Source organism: Homarus americanus, unplaced genomic scaffold, assembly GCF_018991925.1.
Source record: "Homarus americanus isolate GMGI-L3 unplaced genomic scaffold, GMGI_Hamer_2.0 scaffold30858, whole genome shotgun sequence".
NCBI lineage: Eukaryota > Metazoa > Arthropoda > Malacostraca > Decapoda > Nephropidae > Homarus > Homarus americanus.
The window spans coordinates 129,344-156,059 of record NW_024737697.1 but is presented as its reverse complement, the minus strand read 5'-3'; the positions used below and the strand labels follow the sequence as shown (position 1 = coordinate 156,059).

At 36.7% G+C, this 26,716-nt stretch overlaps 1 protein-coding gene across 3 annotated transcripts in view; it reads left to right on the top strand.

Moving 5' to 3' along the window:
- LOC121873512 (protein sel-1 homolog 1-like) overlaps positions 1–25,872 on the top strand; it is a 48,472-nt gene extending 22,600 nt beyond the window's left edge. For all 3 annotated transcript variants that reach the window (XM_042377099.1, XM_042377098.1, XM_042377097.1), the window contains exons 8-13: positions 199–427; positions 4,765–4,913; positions 9,330–9,569; positions 17,410–17,583; positions 24,571–24,693; positions 25,092–25,872. In XM_042377099.1, the coding sequence (XP_042233033.1) occupies positions 199–427; positions 4,765–4,913; positions 9,330–9,569; positions 17,410–17,583; positions 24,571–24,693; positions 25,092–25,232 (1,056 nt within the window). In that variant the 3' untranslated portion in view covers positions 25,233–25,872. The remainder of the gene's footprint in view (positions 1–198; positions 428–4,764; positions 4,914–9,329; positions 9,570–17,409; positions 17,584–24,570; positions 24,694–25,091) is intronic.
- The last annotated feature ends 844 nt before the right edge of the window (positions 25,873–26,716 follow it).

Below are 26,716 nucleotides of genomic sequence, written 5' to 3'. Positions count from 1 at the left end.
CCCTGTGTGGCATGTGTTCCGACTTACGAACGTCCTCAGGAACAGAACCCATTCGTAACCCTGGGACCCCCTGTACTGAGATCCTCAATCCTATCTTGATTGTAAAATGGTCTCAAGATCAATCTACCATTTATCCCAGAAATAAGTGCTGTACTAATGTGGAAATTTGACATAATCATAGTTTTTCTTTAAGCACAGATGTACCTGGAGGGAAGCTCAGTGGTGAAGCAGAGCAATGAGACTGCCCTTAAATACTTCAAACGTGCTGCAGATCAGAACAATGCAGTTGGTCAGAGCGGCTTAGGCCTATTATACTTGCATGGTCGTGGAGTACCCCAGGACTACAAGTTGGCTTTTAAGTACTTCACACAGGCTGCTGAACAAGGATGGGTAGACGGACAACTCCAACTTGGCAACATGTACTTCAGTAAGTAATTTATAATTTAATATATCAAGTTAGGTGTGTTTGTAATGTGGCATCTGTCCAAGCAGGTCCATGTATAGTATCCCTTCAAATCTAAAGGTTTCAATCCAGGCTTGAACCCTCAACACTGATGGCTGCCATGAATATACAATCTGTACATCATCTCCATTGCATCTGTTTCCATTGGAAATGGAGATGGGGAGTGACAGTTCCCCAAAGTGCTGAGTGTGTGTAGATTTTGTTGCTTTTGAACCCAGTTTTTATTTGAAAATTTTTAGTGTAAGTCTAGGTGTCTTGTTGTGATGAGTCAGGTCTTCAAACTGAAAATTGCAGAACCTTTCCCAGATGGTAATAGATCTAAGATGCATGTTAGAGTTAGGAAAAATTACCAAAGAGAAGTCTAAATTTTTTATCAGGATGGTGCTGCTTCTCCTTTAGAATTAGTTGACTCCTTTTTTTAATACAGTGATATCCCCATTAGCCGGAACAAATGGTGCAGAGCACTTCCAGGGATGAGAGATTTCTGGGTAACCAGACGTCAAACCCCCAAAAATTCCTAATGCCTGGAATCATATCTGGCTGCTGGGAAAAGTTTCCAGTTGTCTAAACTAGACATATTGCACAGACATACAGTAGCCCACTTCCCCAGAACGTTTCTCGGTGCTGGATATGTTTTCTGAGAGTCTAAACTACTGGAGTCCGTAAAAGCAGTTCTAATTAAGTTAGAAACTCCATTTCCTTACTAGAATAATCCAAAATAGTTTATCTAAAAGTTTGATGAATATACAGTGACCCCTCGTTTAACGAACACCTCGGTTAACGTAATTTCGATTAACGAACTGCCTTCCATAAGGACCTTCAATTCGGTTAACGAAAAAAAATTCGCTTAACGAACTTATTACGAACCGACCTCAACATGTTTTCGCTTGCACTGACCGGGCAACCAGGTTTAGTATCAGTCCGCCAATACATTAATCGGTTCTAGGGCTTAAATTCCTTACTATTTTTGTAAATATCAAGATGTTTATACTATTCAATAATTTTAAAAGTTTAATATTCAATTTTTTAGTCATTTTAACAATTATTGAACAAAATTGAAGGTAAAGTGACTAGTTTAATGCGCGGCATCCAGCCTCTTAACACAGCAAACAGGCGTCAGTCTCTCTCTGTTTTCACTGGAGGTAACATCTTGCTTGAGACTCTCTTCAACTAAACGCTTTTTTTCTGTGTTTCCAAGCAAATTATTGGTCATTTTGAAATATATTTTATATATTGACAATATATAATGCAGTGCAGCGTTGATTTAAAGAAAATAATCTTGAATTAAACCAGAGAGCTAAAATTTTATGGATGAAATGGCACCATGGGGTGACTTCTCTTCCACCCCAATGCCTTCTCTTCTTCCTTCTCCTCCACCCCCATTCTAAATCCCATCATCATCATCATCATCCAGGAGCCTTCTACATACACACCTCAAAGTAAGTGAACTTTTCTACCATTTTGTTGAATTTAGGAAATTTTCGGTGAGCTGGAACCAATTACCCAAAAACCCATTGAAACAATGGTTTCGGTTAACGAACGTTTCGGTTAACGAACGACCTTCTGGAACGGATTGAGTTCGTTAACCGAGGGCCACTGTATACAGGTGGACCCTCCATTAACGAGCGGTTCAATTTACGAGATTTCAGTTAATAAGTTACCTCCCGTAAGGACTTTCAGTTCTATTAACGAGTACAAATTTTATTAATGACAGCCTTAGGAGAAACATGTTCTGGTGTGCCCATCAGCTGATCGACTTCTATGTTTACCTTTGTTTCCAGTGGAGTAAACATCAAGAAAGTTGTGCTCTTGAATATTTTTACATTTTTACTTTAAAATTATTGGTCATTCTAAAATTTAGTTAACTTATTGATAATATACAGTGCAGTGTTGGTTTAAGAAACCTCCCTAAGAAGCATTCCCAAAACAGGGTGAAGGTAGTTTTAGGCTTAAACTTTTTATCTTATAAAATGTCACAGACTAAAATTAGCAGAATATCACTTGCATTGATGGAATCCTTGGAAGACAGCAGATAATTTGAATATAGACATCATATATTTTGCACAAGAGATAAAATTTTTTTAACTAAAGTGTAGTACATTTTAGTTCAGTGGTCCCTCAGTTAACGAGGGCCTCGGTTAATGAGATTTTGGTTAACGAGTTACCTCCCATAAGATTCTTAACTTCGGTTAACGAGCAATCCCTCGATTAATGAGTTTCTTACGAGCCGACCTCAACATGTTTTCGCTTGCACTTGGCAGTCCACCAGCTGTAGTATTAGTCCGCCAATACAGTAATCGGTTCTAGGGCTTAAATTCCTTACTATTTTATTAAATATCAAGAAGTTTATACTATTCAGTAATTTTAAAAGTTTAATATTAAATTTTTTAGTAATTTTAACAATTATTGAACATAATTGAAGGTAAGGAAACTAGTTTTATGCGCGCCATTCAGCCTGGTAACACACCAAACAGGCGCCAGTCTGTCTGTCTTTTCAGTGGAGGTAACATCTTGCTTGAGACTATCTTCAACTAAACGCTTATTTCTGTGTTTCCAAGCAAATTATTGGTCATTTTGAAATTTATTTTACATATTGACAATATATAATGCAGTGCAATGTTGATTTAAAGAAAATAATCTTGAATTACACCAAGAGAACTAAAATTTTATGGGTGAAATGGCACCATGGGGTGACTTCTCTTCCACCCCAATGCCTTCTCTTCTCCCTTCTCCTCCACCCCCATTCTAATTCCCATCATCATCATCATCATCCAGGAGCCTTCTACATACACACCTCAAAGTAAGTGTACTTTTCTACCTTTTTTGTTGAATTTAGGCAATTTTCGGTGAGCTGGAACCAATTACCCAAAAACCCATTGAAACAATGGTTTAGGTTAACGAGTTTTTTGGTTAACGAGCAACCTTCTAGAACGGATTGTGCTTGTTAACCGAGGGACCACTGTAAATGAGTTTCAATAAATGAATAAAGTTACATATATCGAGCCAAAAATAATAGTTGAACATTTTTATGTAGACAGCTTGGATGGCTAAATTTTAGAATGACCAATAATTTTAATACAGTACTGTATAAAAAAAAATGCACAAATATTAAAGAGCACAATTTTCTTGATATTTACTCCAATGGAAACGAATGTAAACATAGAAGAGATTACTGAATTTGCTGAGTGCCTCCTCAGCTTATCAGCTGATGTTCAAAACAAAACGTGATTTTCGTAAGGATTTCGTTAATTGAATTTTTTTCGCTGCTAACCAAATTGAAGATTCTTATGGAAGGTAATTCGTTAACCGAGGCGTTAATTAACTGAGGGACCACTGTATAACTAGTATTATTATTAGATAATGAACCGTGGATAGTTGAAACCATGAATGGCAAGGCTCTGCTGTATTTAAAATTATTGTAAAGCTAATAAAAACCTTTTCCATGTTTTTTCATCTTGAAGGAATTAAAATCAGTATACAGTTGGGTCTCACTTTACGCAGTTAATATAACCCACAGGGTACCGCGGAAAGTGAGAAACGGGTAAAGTGAACAACATAACATATGGGATTAATTGAAATAGAGACCGGGCCGACCCCCAAACTCCACTTTTTGACGACACACAACTATGTTGTAGTATAAATATTATCTTAACTTTATGATGGTATGCACAAACAATTAATAATTAAGAGAAATATCAATAATATTAGGTTTTTTAACACTTACATTAGTAGAAAAGATGGTTGGGCACACGGGGAAGGGTGGTTGGTTACGAGGCAGAGGGCAGATTATTGGCTCTCACCTGTATCACTTGTATCAATTGTATCACTATCCACCACAGAGCCTTGCAGGGCCTCTTTGTCAAACCCCTCAAAGTCCATATAAGTCCATATCCTCACTATAATTATCACTATCACTGACTTGGGCCGGCTGTGGTGGGTGGCGGGTGAAGAACTTGGCAATGTTTTGATGACTGGGCGACCTTGTGCGCACCATGCTCACGCCGCTTACACAACATGGCGGAGGGCGGGAGAGATGGCGGGAGGTTTGGATCCAAAATTGGCGCAGCTCACCAGCCGCTCTCCGCGTAAAGGGGTACACGCACCGCGGAATGTGAGCATCTTGGGTTCCGGCAGGGCACCGCGTAAACGTGGAAACGCAGAATGTGGGACCGCGTAAAGTGAGGGTTGACTGTATAAATTCATTTGCAGAACTGGAGAGGCTCTATTGTATATTTTTGTGTATGGTTTAATAACATTTTAGTGACCGCTACCAGCACTATATAGCATTATATCTTCCTCAGGTGGATTAGGTGTACGAAGGGACTACAAAATGGCAATCAAATACTTTAATCTGGCATCTCAGTCAGGTCATGTTTTGGCCTTTTACAACCTTGCACAGATGCAGGCTTCAGGCACTGGGATGGTGAGATCTTGCCACACCAGTGTTGAGGTAAGTAAAAAGGGGATGGAAAATAAAACAGGCATCATTTAGGTTGTATGATGAAATTTCTCTGAAATCATTCAGTTGAGGGAGCTAAATGCTACAGAGTGATATTAAACTAGCCAGAATTTACCCTTTACAGGGCAGGCGTTTCTCTTGGCTGAATAAAATTGTCTGACATTAGCCAAACTAAAATACAAGGAGCTAAAATATAGTTTCTCAGATGAAGGAAAAATCCTGTGAATGGATTATTATAAGGTACAGTATTTATAATACAGATTATATACCTCTTAACACCGTTCTGTAGATCTATTACAAAAAGTACTGTGTTAAGCGAAACATGTTTCTCCATAGACTCACATGTTTTAAAACATGTCATTCCATGCCCATTGATTCAGACTTGGAGAAGTACCTTGGAGAGTTGAACCAAATATCCATATTCATTCTTTGTAATCCTATGCCTTATATTAAAATTGTACTTTCTATTCAGAATCTTACCATGTATGAAAATATATCTTCTTGTCTTTACCTCAAAAACATTGTAACCAGTTGGTATTTACAAAGACTGTTTTTCAAGCATGTACATTTATTCCTGGAGTGTGTAACCTTGTGATGTATGCAGTGTTCTTCTACTTTCTCTTCTCACTGTTCTGTGAGCACTACTTAGACAAGATGTACCACTATTCCAACTTCATGGTAGACCTTTTGACACCAGTCGTCACCGTTTCTGTTCTAGTCTTCTACCTTGGCTGGTTCAGGATAGCCAAGACAAAAAGTTGGATGGTCCATTATTATTTTTATTTGTATCCCTTTCATAAATACAGTGGTCCCTCAATTAACGAAATTTTGGTTAACGAATTACCTCCCATAAGGATCTTAAATTCGGTTAACGAACAAAACTTCATTTAACGAAATCTTTACGAAAAACACGTTTTGTTGTGAGCATCAGCCGATGGGCTAGTCTGCCAATTCAGTAATCTGTTGTATGTTTACATTTGTTTCCAGTGGAGTAAATATCAAGAAAATTGTGCTCTTTAATATTTTTGCATTTTTTATATTAAAATTATTAGTCATTTTCAAATTTAGTTAACATATTGATAATATATGCAGTACAGGGAACTAGTTTTTTGTGCGCCCATCAGCCGCTTGACTCACCCACCAGGTGTCAGTTTGGCTTTGTTTACAGTGGCATGAACATCGATTTTGTTGGTGTCTTGAATATTTTTGCATTTTTACATTAAAATATTGGTCCTTCTGAAATTTAGTTAGCATATTGATAATATATAGTGCAGTGCAGTGTTGATTTAAATAAAATAATCTTGAATTACACCTATTGAACTTAAAAAAAATTATTGGTGAAATTACTGCATCAAGCATGGGTCCCCACTTCCTTCTTTTCTCCTTTCTCCTCCATCCCCACTTCTCATTCCCATCATCATCATCAACCAGGAACCTTCTACATACACGCCTGTATAATTGATGTTGTGTTGGGAGGCAAAAACAACACTTTGACAAAGTCAAATCGAGCCTCCAAAGTGCTGGCAAGTTCAGGGTCATGACCAGGGGCATTATCCATATGGAGAAGAGCCTTTAAAGGAAGTTTATTGGTGATTAGGTAACTCTTCACAGAAGGGCAAAACACCTCAACTGCTCATTCATTAAAGAGCTGTCTTGTTATCCATGCCTTACGGTTGGACTTCCAATAAACTCCAAATTGTCCTCTTACCACCTTTTGTTGCTTGAACACCCTGGTGTTCTCAGAGTGGTGTATGAGCATAGGTTTCAGTTGGAAATCCCCTGAAACATTGGCACCAAGCAATAGAGTGAGACGGTCCTTCATTGGTTTATGCCCAGGTATAGAGGCTTCATCTCTGGTGATGAATGTCCTTTTGGGCATTTTCTTCCAGAACAGCCCATTTTCATCCACATTGAACACTTGCTGTGGAAGATAATTCTCCTCATCCATCAGTTCCTTGAACTCCACTACAAATTTTACTGCTCCTTCTTTATCTGCACTGGCAGCTTCACCATGCCTAACAACACTATAAATGTCACTTCTTTTCTTAAATTTATCGAACCAGCCCTTGCTGGCCCTAAAATCTTCAAAGTCAGTTTCAGAAGAACCAAGTTGATCTTCCTTCAAATGTTCGTATATTTCCTCTTTCACAAATAAATTCAGTAGAAATGGAAACTCCTTTCATTTGTTTTTTCTTTACTCCAAATAAGAAGTAACCTTTCTGTTTCTGCAATTAATGATCTACCTTTAAACATTCTGGTAGATTTATCTCTCACTTTCACTTCTTTAAATTTTTCTTTCTGTGCAAGGATTGTAGAAACAGTTGATGCCGACCTGCCATATTCTTTACTTAGTACATTGGTTCTAATGCTTTCTTCATGTTTCTTAATAATTTCCTGTTTCACTTGAATTAAAATTGCCTTTCTGGATTTCTTTGGACCCATGCTGGATTCAATACAGTAATTTCAACGCTAAAATTTTAAGTTCACTAGCTGTAATTAAAGATTATTATCTAAATTAAATCAACACTGCGCTGCGCTATACAGTGAACCCTCGCTTTACGCAGTCAATTGAACCCACGGAGGCCTGTGCAAAGTGAGAAAAGCGTAAAGTGAACAACATAACATATGGGATTAATTGAAATAGAGACCGGGCCGACCCACAAACTCCACTTTTTCCCGACACAATACCTATGTTCTAGTAAAAATAAAATCTTAATTTTATGATGGTATGCACTCACAATTAATATTTAAGAGAAGTAGAGAAATACAGTCGCCAAGTTAATGTCCATTCAAATAATGGACTCAACTCTCCCCCCCCCCTTCTCACACTCGCTGGCTCCTCCCTCTCTGAGAAATGTTTGGGGGAAACACTAGATTTTAAGGTATAGTAATAAATAATACCTCAAACTAAAGTTAGGATAATATAATTGACATTGCTGGATTCCTTGCAAGACCAGGAATATTTGAATATAATCGTCATATATTTTGCACAGAAGATAAAATTTTGGCTCTTTCTAATGAAAATTCTTACAATAGATCTTAAATTTGTTTGTCTAATGCAAATTCCATGATGTTTATATTTAAAATAATCACAATCTTATAAGAATTCCAGCAATGTAAATTATATTCTGGCCGGGTAATTTGTATGAATTTTATGAGCTAAAACAAATATCTTCAGTAAATAAACAAATTATACTTCACCCAGACACTATCTGTCAATCAAAATACCCCACCTCCACTCCCCCCCTCTTCCCACTCGCTGGGTCCCTCCCTCCCTACCAGAGAAATGTTTGGGTGAAAACACTAGGCTTACATTTTTAGTAATAAATAATACCTCAGACTAAAGTTAGGATAATATAATTGACATTGCTGGATTCCTTGCAAGACCAGGAATATTTGAATATAATCGTCATATATTTTGCACAAAAGATAAAATTTTGGCTCTTTCTAATGAAAATTCTTACAATAGATCTTAAATTTGTTGGTCTAATGCAAATTCCATGATGTTTATATTTAAAATAATCACAATCTTATAAGAATTCCAGCAATGTAAATTATATTCTGGCCGGGTAATTTGTATGAATTTTATGAGCTAAAACAAATATCTTCAGTAAATAAACAAATTATACTTCATCCACGTAAATGACCAAATTTACCGCGTAAATCAAGCATTTGAATTCTGGCAAAACGCGTAAACCAAAACAGCGTAAATCCAGACTCCACTGGACAATACAGTACAGATAAAGGAAATTTCTGTCTCAAGAATGGCTCCCTGTCCCAGCCGCAAAAATGCCAGCAACTTTAAAACTACCTTTAAAAATTCTTGGGTACATTCAGGGTGTCATCCGCGAATAATCGAGGTCCGTGAATTAAAAATCCGCAAATTTGAAGGGCATGCTGTACGTTTACATGTATGCTTGTTTCTACCACTTTCAGGGGTATCACTTGCAGCTTCCAGATATGCTTTCTGGTAAATGTCCTTCCACCATGTTTGTAAACCTGCGAAATTTCTGGGGTGTATTATTACTGTTGGTGACATGTGGCATCATTTTATGGCTCATGGCTATTCCAAGATATTTGAAATGGGGCTGAAAAGATTAAATTTGTTATGTTTAAGGTGTGATTTTTATTGTCCTTTCTTATAATTATTTTAATAATAATGCTCCTCTTTTGAGAATTTGCAGCCAGTAGGAGTAAATGTGTTCTAAAAGCAGAAGTTTTTCACTTACGTATTTTTCAAGTTTGAATTTCTCTGTTTTGTGCTTTTCGTTTACCCTTTTCCTTATTTTGCTTCAAGTTGTCCTACTATTTGCCTGTTTATAGAGTGGAATCTCTCAGCACTGCCATAACTCATATGATTAATTAATTTTTAAGAGAGCAGTTTTCCTTATGATGATGTTATTACAGTTGTTCAAGAATGTGGCAGAACGAGGACGTTGGGGAGAGATGCTGATGGAAGCTCATACGGCCTATTGGGATTCACGACATACACAAGCTCTAGTGACCTATATGTTGCTAGCAGAACTAGGTTATGAAGTGGCTCAAAGTAATGCTGCTTTTATTCTCGATCGACATGAAACAGAGCTTTTTAAACAAGGTGAAGGTTTTGCAAGAGCACTGATGTATTGGGGCCGAGCTGCTTCACAAGTGAGAACTGTTGTTATTCTGTTTGTCATATTGTTTACAGCAAAGTTACTCTTACAGAATTTTCTACATTTATTTCGTGTTTGGCACATTTTTGCATCTTCCATCAAGGATCCCCCACTGTATTTCTAATATCTTTTCGTTTTATTATTTGAGTACTTCACCTCTATTGACTAGATTCAACTCTTGAGCTTACACAAATGTTAAATCTTTAAACACACTAATATTTCATCTAAGGGCATTTTACAGTGCAGGTATAAAAAAACTAACATTTCATAAATTACTATTTTCTTTACAAATCCACCAGATATTGAGATATTTTAATATAAATCTATACCGGGGTCCCCAGGTTACGGACGGGTTCCGTTCCTGAGGATGTTATTAAGTTGGATTCGTACATAAGTCGAAACACATACTATGTGCATATCGTACTTACAGAACAATGTTTAAAGTTCCACTATATCATAACCTAAGTCCTTATATACATCTAAAATCACTTAATATAAGAGTAAAGATGAAATGGAATGACAAAATACAGTAAATGAAAATAAAAGATAAGTCATCGGGTAAATAAAATACTGTACTGTAAATTTAAAGTTGAGGATCCCCTGTACACTACATAGAGCAGGGGTTCCCAATCATTTTCCAGTGTAACCCCATCTATTGCTGTCGCCTATATAGTGCGACCCCGAGTCATTACATTAAATTTAAAGATTCGTAAAATAAATGCGGACATATTTTTACGCATATTTAACTGTAAAAACAAATAATGAAAATATATTACATAATTGAGAAGTTTAAAAGCAAACACTGGCAGAAAGAGGTTATAACTCTGTCATGATTATATCATCATCCAGTGTTTTTTACCTGGGAGTATAATTACGTGGTTAAGCAACATAACATACAGTTTTCTCAGTTCCAACTGTCATATTGTATATGTAACATGTGTGTTTAAACATTTAATAAATTTTCTGTTAACTGGGGGTATAATTATGTAGTTAAACAACATACTCTACTACTGTGTCATATTTCATATGACAACAGTAATCATTTTTTATACCAGAATGTTGAAAGCTCGATTTTTAGCAGCTGAATGTCTGATAAAGTAATCCCAAACATAGCTATGTCATCATAAACGCCAAAATTTACCCTTGCCATTGCTTCGTTTTCAGCCTATAGTTCTGACATTTTAAGTGCAAGAGACTCAGTAAGCAACTCATTGAAATTTGCTGCTATTTTTTGTGCACATCCTTGGGAAGTAGAGTGAACTGACCTAAGAACAGTTAAAAGGTCTACAGTATATAGGAGTGTGGAACTTCGGTTGTGAAACGTGTCACAGGGCAAGGAGAGTAACTGCGTTAATTCCTTGACCATAATTTATGGTCTCGACTTAATGAGACAGCACCTGTCGGCTGTGTCCTTCAGTCCTTGACACCTTGATTAAAAAGAAAGAAAAAATCACATGTGACCTCTGCAAGACCCAGGTGACCTCCTTGACCCCATTACCTCTATGCGATTCCTAATGACATAGAATATTGGTAGCTGGAGTGTGTATTCATCCGAGACACAAAGTGTACATACCATACAGACACACTTGGCTTATGTAGGTTAAACACCCTAATTTTCCTCTCACAAATTATTTATATATTTAAGAAATTACTATATCTTCTATGCAATATTTAACATAATTCTTTGTTAAGTTGAGTGAAAGAGCTTGTAGTAATAAGTTCAAGGGTGAATTCATTATTTATTATTTTCTGAGGATCTGTTGCATTTGTTTGTTTGTTGGTGAACACTTTATTTGTGAATGCTGGCTAAGATATTCTTAATGGCACCATTGAACTAACTGCTAGAGGCATGTCTTGAAGTCCATGTGTGGTACCACTTTTTTGCTGGGTCATTCTCTGTATTGATGCAAGAATATTATTATTTTAATTTATTAGACTAAATGATAGGAAAGATACAGGAAGTAAGCTATAAGGAAAGCAACCACAAACTTTTTTTTGACATATTACGTATTAATACTTTTCTTGGAACTCTACACTATAATCAATCAGATCAAAACTTTACATTTCCTGAATGTGGATGTTGTTCCGCATCAGCAGAAAAAAATATCTCAAAATCACCCAACACATCAAAAATTGGACATGTGGTGTAGATTAATATACTGTAATCTTTTTCTTTTCTTTTCTTTTTTAATTTCTTTTTACAATTATTTTTTTGCCTCCTAGGCCCCGTTGTGGGTCAATGACCTATGCCCGGGTGGGCTAATCCCCGTATAAAAAAAAAATATATCAAACAGGTATGTACTACCGCCTGGGAAGATATTGGAAGCATAATGTGTTGTCTTATGGTAGACCCTGCTGCCATATAGCATCATGAAAATTGTGACCAAATCCCAGGTTGCTGATATATATATATATATATATATATATATATATATATATATATATATATATATATATATATATATATATATATATATATATATATATATATATATATATATATATATATATATATATATATATATATATATATTATATATATATATATATATATATATATATATATATATATATATATATACACAGGTTGTACCTCTCTAGTCCGGCAACCATGGTACCTGACCGGTGCCGGACCATGGAAATTCACCCTTTTCCTGGATAGATAGTGACTTGTGCTTGTGCCTGGAAGCACTAGCACCACTTTCTCTGCGTCATGGTCTCTTTGAAGACATATTGAAGGGTTAAATGTCGTATAGTAGCTTCTCAAATTCCGCGAGTTTTTAATTCTTAACGTATTTTATTGGAACACACAAAAAGATAAATAAAAAAAAATTTTGACGGCGGAAACTTGAATTTCGACGGGTTTGAACGGCCCGCCAACGTGCAGACGATGTGCATAATCGTGTAAACAGGGTCATTTCTCTTATGTACAAAAGATACATTATTGTTTATTACTGAATGTCTTTTTTATTGAATTAATGTTTATGTGTGCAAAATGAGCAATAAAATTCATTAATAATACATAGAATATTAAAACACACGAGGAAATGACACAGCATTGTTTTTGTTGATTACAAAACCAGTGACTGACTGGTTCTACATATAAAACTGAAGAAAATAAGACCTTGGTTGTAGCTGTAGTAAAATTAATATGGTTGTTTTAAGTAATATTATTTAATGTTAATAAATGGAACAATAGAAGTAGCTAACGATAATGGTAAAGAAAAAAGAGAGATCGCATATGAAAGTGCGCATGCGCACACGTGAAAACATATCATCATTACTTTACATAAGAATATGAAAGCAACACTAATTTACTGTTCATATATATTTTAATTAATGTTTCTGAATTTGTTTTTATTGAATTAATGTACATGTGTGCAAAATTAACAATACAATTTATTAATAATACGTGGAATATAAGAGGAGACGAGACGGCTGCCGGCATTGTTTATGTTAAGCTTACGAAACCAGTGACCAATTGGTTCTACATATAAAACTGAAGAAAATAAGACCCTGATTGTAGCTGTAGTAAAATTAATGTAAAAAATGAATATGGTTGCTTAAAGTACCTGTAATTTTATTTAATGTTAATAAATGGAACAATATAAGTAGCTAACCATTAATGGTAAAAAAAAAGTGAGACTGCTCGTATGTAAGTGCGCACATGTGAAAATATATCGTCATTACTCTACATAAGAATATGAAAGCAACACTTATTTACTGCTCATATATATTGAAGGGTTAAATGTTGTACTCTGTATAGACAAGCAGATTCAGATTTCAGATTTGCCCCCAAGGGGGCTAGTTTATTGGGCACCCCCTTACATCCTGTGCAAGGTGAAGCGCAGAAGCGTTTACAGCGCCCAACAGGGAAGTATGAAAAGTTCATACTTGCCTTTATGACTCGTACATTAAGGGCGTAAAAGCCTGAAGGGTCATAGGTTCTGTCAAGTTACATAAAGTGAGAGAATGATGAGTGTGTGGGGGGAAAGTTCCCGGTACATTTTATCTGTTTATGGCAAAGAGTGGCAGGTCCCTAATAATGTCAAATGCCAGGCCTGTGACTAGGAGGAGGGATATCTGGTCTGGGAGGGAAGAGGTGTTGGTAACGGCTGGGATAGACAAGCAGAGAGAGAGATTGAGTGCAGCCGAACTGCCGTATGTAAACAAATCTTAATTTCCCGGGGCTTTTTTGTTTTTTGTTTTAAGGGGATTAGCCCACCCGGGCATAGGTCACTGACCCACATTGGGGCCTGAGGGGCAAAAATTTAATACTCCTGTAATAATAATAATAATTCAGAGAAGTAAAAAAAAAAAAAAAAAAATCTGCCTATCTACCTATTGACAAACTAAAATCGTTCCGGACCACGGGAGTTTCCGGACCACAAATGCCCCCTTCCGCCCCTCCGCTGCCGCGCCGGTAAGGCTATGAGTGTGTTTTGTTATACATCACTGACGCTATATGACGATCAGACCAGGATGGGCTGGCGCATCCCTACCCCCTCTGCTGCTAGCTGTAATTGGGCTTAGTATTATGACGGTCCACCCGGGAAGGAGGAGGGAGGAAAGACGACGCTTGACCTAGCTGCTGCAGTGCTTCATCCTCACACTCCGCGTAAACGCCAAGATCCATTGTACGGCTTCCACGACCACCCCCAGAGAGAAACCTTTCCTTACCTGGACCCAGCGGCACTAAGCCAAAGAAGACACAACGTTCCTTAAGCTACGAGGTGAAGTATACCATCATCCAAGAGTTGGAGAAAGGAACAAGGCAGGTTGATTTGGCGCGCCAGCATGGTGTGAACGAATCTACGATCCGGACTATAAAGAAGGATTCAGCCAAGATAAAGGAGCACATGAAGATCACAAAGTCTACAGGTGCTTCTATGATCAAGTATTTTCACAACCAGGTGCTTCTCAAGACAGAAAAATTACTTGTGAGGTACTTGGTGCATCAGGCGCGACGGAACATGGCGGTCGACACTCGCTCTGTGAAGGACTACGCACGTGAACTGTACATGGCAGTGGCACGAAAGATGGGAATTACAGAGCCCAAACCCTTTAATGCTTCCTCTGGGTGGTTACAGAGGTTTAAGATCCGGAACAAGATCACCAATATAAACATTGGTGGTGAAGAAGCGAGTGCTGATCGTGTTGCGGCTCGGGAATTTCCTCCGTTTTTACGTGAGATTATGGAGGAAGGACAGTACAGTGACGACCAGGTGTTTAACATGGACGAATCTGGTCTTTTCTGGAAAAAGCTACCTTCCAAGTCCTTCGTTGTGAAGAATGCCAGCAGGATTCGGGGCCGGAAAATGCAGAAGGAACGCATCACCGTCCTGTTTACCACCAATGCCTCCGGTACCTGTAAGCTCAAGTTATCGGTGATCCACACAGCCCGCAAGCCGCACGCCTACAAGAGCCTGGACATGACCAAGCTAAATGTCCACTGGCTGACCGCACGTAAGGCATGGATGTTCTCTACACTCTCCCTCTCCTGGTTTGATGACTGTTTTGTTCCCGATGTAAAGAAATTCTGTGAGCGACAGAATGTCCCATTTAATATTTTGTTGCTGCTGGACAACGCACCAGGACACTCGCCCCTACTGTTAGATCGTCACTCCAACGTAAAAGTGGTCTTCCTTCCTCCCAACACTACGTCTTTAATCCAGCCCATGGACCAGGAGTTGATTTGCAGTGTGAAAGCTGCATTCTCAACAAAAAAATTCCAGCTCCTGAACGACTACACCAACACCAGGGAAGAGTTGCGTAACCTGAGTGACACCACCACCGATAGCAAGAGCGAAGAAGATGAGGATCAACAGTTAGAACAGCAAAAAATACTCTTCAAACAATTCTGGAGAGTATTTAACATCAAGAAAACTGTGGACTTCTTGGTGGAGTCATGGGATCAGCTGTCTATTGCTACAATTCATCACGCATGGAGACATGTGTTGCATGGAATACCAGGTGAGAGGAGGAGTCAATCTGTGACTGGTGAGGTTCAGAATGTTGCAGTAGCAGTGGACCTTGCCAGAGAAGCTGCGCAGACTGTTACAGTTCCAGGCTTCTCCGAGACCACCAACGACGACATCCTGGAGGTGATCAGAGAACCTGAAGTGACTGCCGACGAGATGTTGGAAGAAGAACACGTCAGTGAAGAGGAGGAAGAAGGTGCGTCAGTCTCCGAAGAACACAATTTAAGTCATAGTGATATTAAGGGTGCCATGGAGTGTGCAGAGAAGATGAAGTCCTTCCTTTCCCGCGACAATGACGATGACCGCTATGAAGTCTTCCATACCCAGCTGGTGCAGGCTATGGAGCCGTACATCAAGGTGTATCACGACAACATCAACGCCAGCCGTCAGCAAAGCATAACAGATTTCTTCGCCCGCAACCCACCACAGCCAGCCCAAGCCAGTGATAGTGACAGTGAAGGTGACTTTGAGGGATTTATCAGGGAAGCCCTGACAACTGTAAGTGACAGTGATGGTGATTCACCTAGTAATGGTGATTCACCTGAGGGCCAGTAATCTGCCCTCTGCCTCGGAACCAGCCTCCATCCCCGTATGCTGACCCATCTCTTCTACTACCGTAAGTGTTACACCTAATTTTTAGTTTTCTAACCTTACCTTTATTTTTCCTATGTTAACCTTTATCTTTCCTAACCTAACCTCTTCTATATTACTTGTTTTTTCATACCATCATAAAGTTAAGATAAAATTTTCACTACAACATAGTTGTGTGTCGTCAAAAAGTGGAGTTTGGGGATCGGCCCGGACTCCATTTCAATTAATCCCATATGTTATGTTATTCACTTTACGCGTTCCTCACTTTCCGCGGTACCCTCCGGGTTACATTAACCGCGTAAAGTGAGGGTTAACTGTATAAGGAATAGCCCAAGTTTGAATGTAAATGGAAGTGTTTATTGTATTCCATGTAGCAAATGTAATTGTAATTATGTAGGACAGACAGGAAAAACACTGCAGCTCAGAATCAAACAACATAAGTATAATATCAGAACAGCATCTGAAAGCAGTGCCTTGTTCGTTCATGTTAGGAATAATAATCACCCCATTGCTTGGGAAAAAAGCTTAGAAGTATTTAAATCATTTTGTGTCACAGAAAGACTTCTGGTTGAAGCTAGTTTGATAAAGGAATTAAAATCAATAAACCTTAGTGATGGTCAGTTCAAAACTGATAATATGTTACATAAATTTATTTGTCAGTGCCCCAAGGTTAAAAATGCTTTGAAAACCTTTGATCTAGATGTATGATAGTTATTTTGTGGGTCCCTTATTTTTGACCTGACCTGACTAGTCACGTCACCCCCCTTCTCTTAAGCTCCTCTACGTGTGTGTTGGTGTGGAGATTAGTGGATGACATCATTATGACCTGACCTCATGTTTTTAAGGTCACCCTGTATATTTAAGCCTCTCTCTGTCCATGTAATCCAGTTGCCTCTGAAGATGTCTTGAATAAAGACGAAAGCTAAGGTGCTCCGTTGTTTCCATTTTCCCGTGTGATTTTATCAAGATTTATCTTATCCACGTTTTCATTGTGATTTATGAAATATATATATATATATATATATATATATATATATATATATATATATATATATATATATATATATATATATATATATATATATATATATATATATATATATATATATATATATATATATATATATATATATATATATATATATATATATATATATATATATATATATATATATATATATATAGTAGGGATACAATGAATATATAGTAATTGTATTTTTTATGCTTACTAACAGCTCTAAACAATTTTATTTTTGAACCTAGGGCTATGCTGTAGCCCGGGTGAAGCTGGGAGACTACCATTACTATGGCTATGGAACCTCAGTTGATTATGAAACAGCTGCTGCACACTACAGGCTGGCTTCTGAACAACAACACAATGCTCAGGCCATGTTCAACTTGGGATATATGCATGAACAAGGTTTAGGACTCAAACAGGTATTGTAGCATTTGGTTCACTATAGTCATTGCAAAGCTATTGCATTAATTAAACTAATATATATATAGAGTTTTGTTTAATCTTTCCGGCCTCAGAAAGAAGAAAAGTTTGAATTATCAGTTAGTAGAAATTGAGTTATCCCATACTCATGTTGAGTGAAACAAAGCATGTCTTTATCTTTACTTTTTTACCTTATTATTATTGTTTTTGTTTATTAAAGTGATTTTTATGAGAGTCTTCTGTACATTAGATATGCTTTGATACAGCTTCAGCCATTAACACTTTGAAACTTCAGAGGTCAGTTACTCAGTCAATGGTCATTCTCTACCTACCCTGTCTTGGACTTACAAGATCAGGCCTTGATTCATCATAATCTTCACATTTAGTAATAAACCAAACTTAAAATGTCCTTTTGTTAATGCATTCAATATTTTTTGCTATCTGCTCACTAGCCACATCACACATACTCTACTTTTAAACTGCACACAGTGGCCTTTTTTCTTTTTTTTTTAGCCGCTGCTGTATTATGCTTGATTAGTTACCTGTCAGATGAAGCAATAACCATTAGACCATAAGAATATGAAAGCAACACTTATTTACTGTTCATATATATTTTAATTAATGTTTCTGAATTTGTTTTTATTGAACTAATGTTTGTGTGTGCAAAATTAACAATACAATTTATTAATAATACGTGGAATATTAGAGGAGACGAGACGGCTGCCGGCATTGTTTATGTTAAAGCTTACAAAACCAGTGACTGATTGGTTCTACATATAAAACTGAAGAAAATAAGACCCTGATTTTAGCTGTAGTAAAATTAATGTAAAACAATTAATATGGTTGTTTGAAGTACCTGTAATGTTATTTAATGTTAATACAAGTAAATGGAACAATATAAGTAGCTAACCATTAATGGTAAAAAAAAAAGTGAGACTGCTCATATGTAAGTGCGCACATGTGGAAATATATCGTCATTGCTCTACATAAGAATATGAAAGCAACACTTATTTACTGCTCATATATATTGAAGGGTTAAATGTTGTACTCTGTATAGACAAGCAGAGAGAGAGAGAGCAGCCGAAGTGCCGGATGTAAACAAACCTTAATTTCCCGCGGCTTTTTTTTTTTTTAAGGGGATTAGCCCACCCGGGCATAGGTCACTGACCCACATTGGGGCCTGAGGGGCAAAAATTTAATACTCCTGTAATAATAATAATAATTCAGAGAAATAAAAAAAAGAAAAAAAAAGAAAAAAGCTGCCTATCTACCTATTGGACAAACTAAAATCGTTCCGGACCACGGGAGTTTCCGGACCACAGAATGCCGGACTAGAGAGGTACAACCTGTATATATATATATATATATATATATATATATATATATATATATATATATACAGTAATACCCCGCTTAACACGGTTTCGCTTTGCGCGATTTCACGTATACGAGGTGCCTCGCCAGAGCTGAACTTTCACTTAACGCGGGTTTTTTCCACGTATACGCGCAGAGTGTCCGGCTCGAGAGCTATTTTTAGATTCGCCCCACCTGCCACCCTGCCTGCCTGCCTGTTTTAGCTCATAAAATTCATACAAATTACCCGGCCAGAATATAATTTACATTGCTGGAATTCTTACAATATGATGATCATTTTGAATATAAACATCATAGATTTTGCATTAGACATACAAATTTTAGATAAAATGTTTACTCTGAGTAAATATGTTATTTTTTGTGCAAAATATATGACATTTGTATTCAAAATATTCCTGGTCTTACAAGGAATCCAGCAATGTCAATTATATTATCCTAACTTTAGTTTGAGGTATTATTTATTACTAAAAAGTTAAATATTCTGGTTTTCCCACACATCTCCTTGGGACGGTTGGTGGGGGGTGGGGGGGAGGGAGGGACCGACCGACCATCTGTTACCCCGTGAAGAATTTTTTTTTTTTTTATTAACTGAAGATATTTGTTTTAGCTCATAAAATTTATACAAATTACCCGGTCAGAATATAATTTACATTGCTGGAATTCTTATAATTTGATGATCATTTTGAATATAAACATCATAGATTTTGCATTAGACATACAAATTTTAGATGTAATGTTTACTCTGAGTAAATATGTTATCTTTTGTGCAAAATATATGACATTTATATTCAAAATATTCCTGGTCTTACAAGGAATCCAGCAATGTCAATTATATTATCCTAACTTTAATCTGAGGTATTATTTAATACAAAATGTTAAAATTTAGTTTTTTCACCCAACATCTCTTGAAGGGAGGATTGGTGGGGGGTGGGGGGGAGGGTTGGGACGGACCATGCGGTTGGAAGAAGGGGGGAGGCAAGGTGGGGTACTTTGATTGACAGATAGTGTCTTGAAGAATATTTTTTTATTATTAACTGAAGATATTTGTTTTAGCTCATAAAATTCATACAAATTACCCAGCCAGAATATAATTTACATTGCTGGAATTCTTACAATTTGGTGATCATTTTGAATATAAACATCATAAATTTTGCATTAGACATACAAATTTTAGATATAATGTTTACTCTGAGTAAATATGTTATCTTTTGTGCAAAATATATGACATTTATATTCAAAATATTCCTGGTCTTACAAGGAATCCAGCAATGTCAATTGTATTATCCTAACTTTAGTTTGAGGTATTATTTATAAAAATTTAGTGGTTTTCCCCCAAAAATTTCTCTGAGAGGGAAGAGCCAGCGAGTGTAGTGTGAGAGAGGGAGGGAGTCGAGTCCATTATTTGAATGGACATTAACTTGGCGACTGTATTTCTCTTAAGTATTAATTGTGTGCATGTACCATCATAAAATTAAGATGTTATTTTTACTACAACATAGGTATGTGCCTTCAAAAAGTGGAGTTTGGGGGGTCGGGCCGGTTTCTATTGGAATTAATCCCATATGTTCTGTTGTTCACTTAACGCGGATTTCACTTAACGCGGGACCCTCTGGGTTCAATTGACTGCGTTAAGTGGGGTACAACTGTATATATATATATATATATATATATATATATATATATATATATATATATATATATATATATCGTACTTCAATACAGTACAGTGATGTCCCTATTTGCCGGAATAATTGGTGCAGAGCACTTCCGGGGATGAAAGATTTCTGGCTAACCAGATGACTTTGTCAAACCCGGAAAAATTCATTATTCCCGGAATCTTTTACAGTTACTGGAAACAGTATCCTGGTGTCTAAGACATCTTGCACAGACAGACACTAGCCAACTTCCCCAGTGAGTTTCTGGGTTCTGGGGATGTTTTCATTGAGTCTAAACTATCGGTGTCCATAAATACAGTCCTAATTATGTTAGAAACTCCATTTTTTTACTATAATAATCCAGAATAGTTTATCAAAAAGTTTGGTTAAATAAGTACACTACAGTTAACCCTCACTTTACGCGGTCCCACATTCCGCGTTTCCACGTTTACGCGGTGCCCTGCCGGAACCCAGGATGCTCACATTCCCCAGTGCGTGTACCCCTTTACTCGGAGAGCGCGGCTGGCGAGCCGCGCCATTTTTGGATCCAAACCTCCTGCCATCCGCCATGTTGTGTAAGCTGCGCGAACATGGTGCGCACAAGGTCGCCCAGTCATCAAAACATTACCAGTTCTTCACCCCCCACCCACCACAGCCGGCCCAAGTCAGTGATAGTGATAATTATGGTGAGGATATGGACTTTGGGGAGTTTGACAAAGAGGCCCTGCAAGCCTCTGTGGTGGATAGTGATACAATTGATACAAGTGACACAGGTGAGGGCCAATAATCTGCCCTCTGCCTCGGAACCAACCGCCCATCCCCGTGTGCCCAGCCATTTTTTCTACTAATGTAAGTGTTAAAAACCTAATATTATTGATATTTCTCTTAATTATTAATTGTGTGTGCATACCATCATAAAGTTAAGATAATATTTTTACTACAACATAGTTGTGTGTCGTCAAAAAGTGGAGTTTGGGGATCGGCCCGGACTCCATTTCAATTAATCCCATATGTTATGTTATTCACTTTACGCGTTTCTCACTTTCCGCGGTACCCTCCGGGTTACATTAACCGCGTAAAGTGAGGGTTAACTGTATATTTAAAAATTAAAAACCTATATGATACGGGTGTGAATGGGACTTTGTGTTACAGCAAAGACTGGTATTTTCCATTCCCATGGAACTGTGGGGGATTAGTGGGTCTCGTGTAAGTGACCTGACCTGACACAATGTCAGGTGGAGGTAGGGTGGGGGAATAGTTGTCTCATAATACTGACCTGATGGAATGTCAGGTCACCCTTTCATGGGTGGGGGACTAGTGGGTCTTATGACCTGAAGATGTCTTGAATAAACATGAAAAATCTAAAGTATTTGTAGGGAGTTTGTGATAAGTATAAATGAGCGAAGTTGTATCCCTTCAACATTACATTACATAACATTTTTTAAATAAGTGAGAAAGCAGAAAGGTGTGGGTAATTAGAGAGATGGAGTGGAAGGGAGTGGTAATATGCACCAGTGTTGCCAAGTGCTCCTCAACAGCTGATATTTAACTCACTACCATGCAGTCACACAGGAAATTTGTCATCCAGTAAGACCCTCACTCCTCATGCTTGCTGTCTTCATTCCCTTATTGGTGTGTGTGTGTGTGGGGGGGGGGGGGTGTTGGAGTAATAATAATAATATTAATAATTAACGGTTTATTGAAAGAGCTTGTGTGAATGCATGGGGGTGTGCTGTTGGGGTGTGTGGGTGGTTGTTGGAGGGGGTCTGTGTGTGTGTGTGTATATGCATGGGGGTGTGATGTTGGAGTGTGTGGGTGGTTGTTGGAGACTGTGTGTGTGTGATGTGTGGGTAATGTAGGGTGAGGGTGGTGTTGGAGGGTGTGTGTGGGTGTGTGAGTGGTATTGGAGGGTGTGTGTGGGTAGTTCTTGGAGGGTGTGTGATGTGTGTCTAGAAGATTTTTATATACATGGAGAACTGATAAGCAGTTTCACACAAGTCTAACTGTTACCAGTTACATACTTTTTACATTTACTCTTTCAGGCTGGTTCTCTCTCTGGGCTCAGTCTGGGGTAAATACACATGTCCTGTACATGGCAGACTTGGGAAAAACGGCAGTTCCTCTCTTTCTCTCTCTAAAGTTGTATCATGTTATTACATATTTTCACTGACGAAGAATCCCAAATATGTTAAAATTTTCAAGTAAATCTTTGCGGGCTCCATAATATGGTTTGGTCTACTGGTTGGGGACCACTGCTACACTATATAATGATACAGTCAACCCTCACTTTACGCGGTTAATGTAACCCACAGGGTACCGCGGAAAGTGAGAAACGCGTAAAGTGAATAACATAACATATGGGATTAAATGAAATAGAGACCAGCTGACCCCCAAACTCCACTTTTTCCAACACAATACCTATGTTCTAGTAAAAATAACATCTTAATTTTATGATGGTACATGCACACAATTAATACTTAAGAGAAATAGAGAAATACAGTCGCCAAGTTAATGTCCATTCAAATAATGGACACGACTCCCTCCCCCCTCTTCTCACACTACACTGCTGGCTCTTCCCTCTGAGAAATTTTGGGGGGAAAACCAGGTATAGTAATAAATAATACCTCAAACTAAAGTTAGGATAATATAATTGACATTGCTGGATTCCTTGTAAGACCAGGAATATTTTGAATATAAATGTCATATATTTTTCACAAAAGATAACATATTTACTCAGATTAAACATTTTATCTAAAATTTGTATGTCTAATGCAAAATATATGATGTTTATATTCAAAATGATCACCAAATTGTAAGAATTCCAGCAATGTAAATTATATTCTGGCCGGGTAATTTGTATGAATTTTATGAGCTAAAACAAATATCTTCAGTTAATAAAAAAAAAAATATTCTTCACGACACTATCTGTCAATCAAAGTACCCCACCTTGCCTCCCCCCTCTTCCAACCGCGCGGTCAGTCCCAACCCTCCCCCCACCCCCCACCAATCCTCCCTTCAAGAGATGTTGGGTGAAAAAAATAAATTTTAACATTTTGTATTAAATAATACCTCAGATTAAAGTTAGGATAATATAATTGACATTGCTGGATTCCTTGTAAGACCAGGAATATTTTGAATATAAACGTCATATATTTTGCACAAAAGATAACATACTTACTCAGAGTGAACATTTTATCTAAAAATTTTATGTCTAATGCAAAATATATGATGTTTATATTCAAAATGATCATCAAATTGTAAGAATTCCAGCAATGTAAATTATATTCTGGCCCGGTAATTTGTATGAATTTTATGAGCTAAAATAAAAATCTTCAGTTAATAAAAAAAAAATATTCTTCACACGGTAACAGATGGTCGGTCGCCGGTCCCTCCCTCCTCCCCCCACCAACGTCCCTACTAGATAAATGTGTGGGAATACCAGACTGTTTACCTTTTTAGTAATAAATAATAAATCAGACTAAAGTTAGGATAATATAATTGACATTGCTGGATTCCTTGTAAGACAAGGAATATTTTGAATATAAATATCATATATTTTGCACAAAAGATAACATATTTACTCAAGAGTAAACATTATATCTAAAATTTGTATGTCTAATGCAAAATCTATGATTTTTATATTCAAAATGATCATCAAATTGTAAGAACTCCAGCAATGTAAATTATATTCTGGCCGGATAATTTGTATGAATTTTATGAGCTAAATAAAAAAATTATACTTCACCGTGTAAAGGGGTACACCCACCGCGGAATATGAGCATCCTGGGTTCTGGCAGGGCACCGCGTAAACGTGGAAACGCGGAATGTGGGACCGCGTAAAGTGAGGGTTGACTGTATAAGATTTCCAATTTGCATGATAACAAACATAACACAGTTTGAAAAAGCAATTTCTCATACATGAATTTTTTGGTTATATGACTCAATTTATTTTCACAGGATATGCACCTAGCCAAGCGGTTCTATGACATGGCTGCAGAAGCCAGTGCTGATGCCCAGGTGCCTGTAGCATTAGCCCTAGCTAAGCTGGCATTTCTCTTTTCCTTCAAGTATTTTGAGGATGTAAGTAATGACAAAGCTGGAGGAGGTAGCACTTATAAGTAATAACCCAGCCTGAGATAATCACTTGGTTTTGGTGATTAGATTTGTTTATGAAGAATTTGCATTTGTTTTTTTTTTTTCTTTTTTCTTTTCCCTTTTCCCTTTTTTGCAATGCATATATTAAAAACCCACAATTTGACTTTTTTTAGGGACTGTTACTTAATTGAGATATAATTTGTTTGCCCCGGTAGATACTGTAAATGTTCTGGGGTTGTGGGTGTATTAGGAGAAATATTTATGGGTATTTGCAGTGCATCTTCAATAAATTGTTTTAATGGAGTAGGTTTGTGATGTTAATGCAGTTCTCATTCATAACTGCTTAAATAAATAAATATACATATTTTTCTTCTATTTTTCAGTTTCAGTGGTTGGATATAGATGAGAATAACATAGAGGAAATACTTGGCCCAGATTGGGACATCTACCTCATGGCAGTCCTCTCAGTCATCATTGCCACCCTCATACTCTTCAGAAGACCTCCACCTCCTATGGCTGTGTGAAATTTAGAATTATTAAATTGTTATAAGGCTGTTAGATACAGAGAAGTTAAGAGTAAAGAAAGACATGGCAGTGAATAGGATATCCAGGTTATATGACATTTTTATGAATTATGGAATTCTCTTATATCTTCTCAAAATGGGAAAGTTCAGTTAACAACCTTACAAGATACAGCTTTTAGGCAGATGAATATGATGCCTTACTGCAATATTTGGAGTGTAGTGGTTGTGTGGTAAGTGAAGATAATTTTAATCTCCACAGTGATATTACTTTAAAAAATGAAAACACTAAAGACAGAAGGTACAGTATATTCACAACCAATGCTTGTTGTTCCACACCTGAGAAAGATTAATCTGTACAGCTGAGGGAATACAGTCAGGTCATAAATCATCAATCTGATGTGGTCTGTATTCTGGTTACATATTAATTTTAATGTTTTGGGTAATTTATTTGTGATCCTTAAACGTTGCATAAAAGTACTACTTTCATAATGATGTAAATTTCCTTTTGTTTTCTTTGTATAACTTCTTTCTGCAAGAAGAACAAGATGAAACTATTGTTTGTTCTGCCATTTGTTTCTTGCTATCCCACAGGTGAAAAGTCTCTCTCTCTCTCATATATATATATATATATATATATATATATATATATATATATATATATATATATATATATATATATATATATATATATATATATATATATATATATATATATATATATATATATATATATATATATATATATATATATATATATAAATCACTGTAGGGCGCGTGATCTAGGTATATGCTGATAACCACAAGGAAGAAGAAAACACAAGTTCCCTTTTCTTCTTTCCTTGTTTTCAGCATATATATAATGTATATATATATGTGTGTATATATATATATATATATATATATGTATATGTGTATGTGTATATATATATATATATATATATATATATATATATATATATATATATATATATATATATATATATATATATATATATATATATTATTATATATATATAATGATGGATGAACTCAAGGTTCTATGAAAAAAGGAAACATCTTCCACAAGTAGCTCAAGGGACAAAAATTGTGCTCCACACCACTTGTAAATACACATCATTTGAAGTTATAGTGCTGTGATGAACGTCTAAGCTTCATCTTTTGACAAAATAGATTTTTATAAATGTTTTTGAGGATGAGTGTTTACTATCATTGAATATCTATATAGGTATATGACCTATTGAGGAAAATTATGAAAATTTGATAGGCTAAAGCAGTGTGTTGTAGTTTTTGTCATTGTGCTGCTGAGTCATCTTCCTTCTAAATCACTGCTCTCATTGCACGTCACTTGCTTTGGTTTCATAAGATTTACTTAAGACAGGTTATGCTCTATGTTACGTAAAAAAAAATTTTTTTTTTTACGTAGCACTAGTTCAAGGGTTAATTTTAATAAACACAGAAAGTACAATTATAACTGTTTTAAGGAG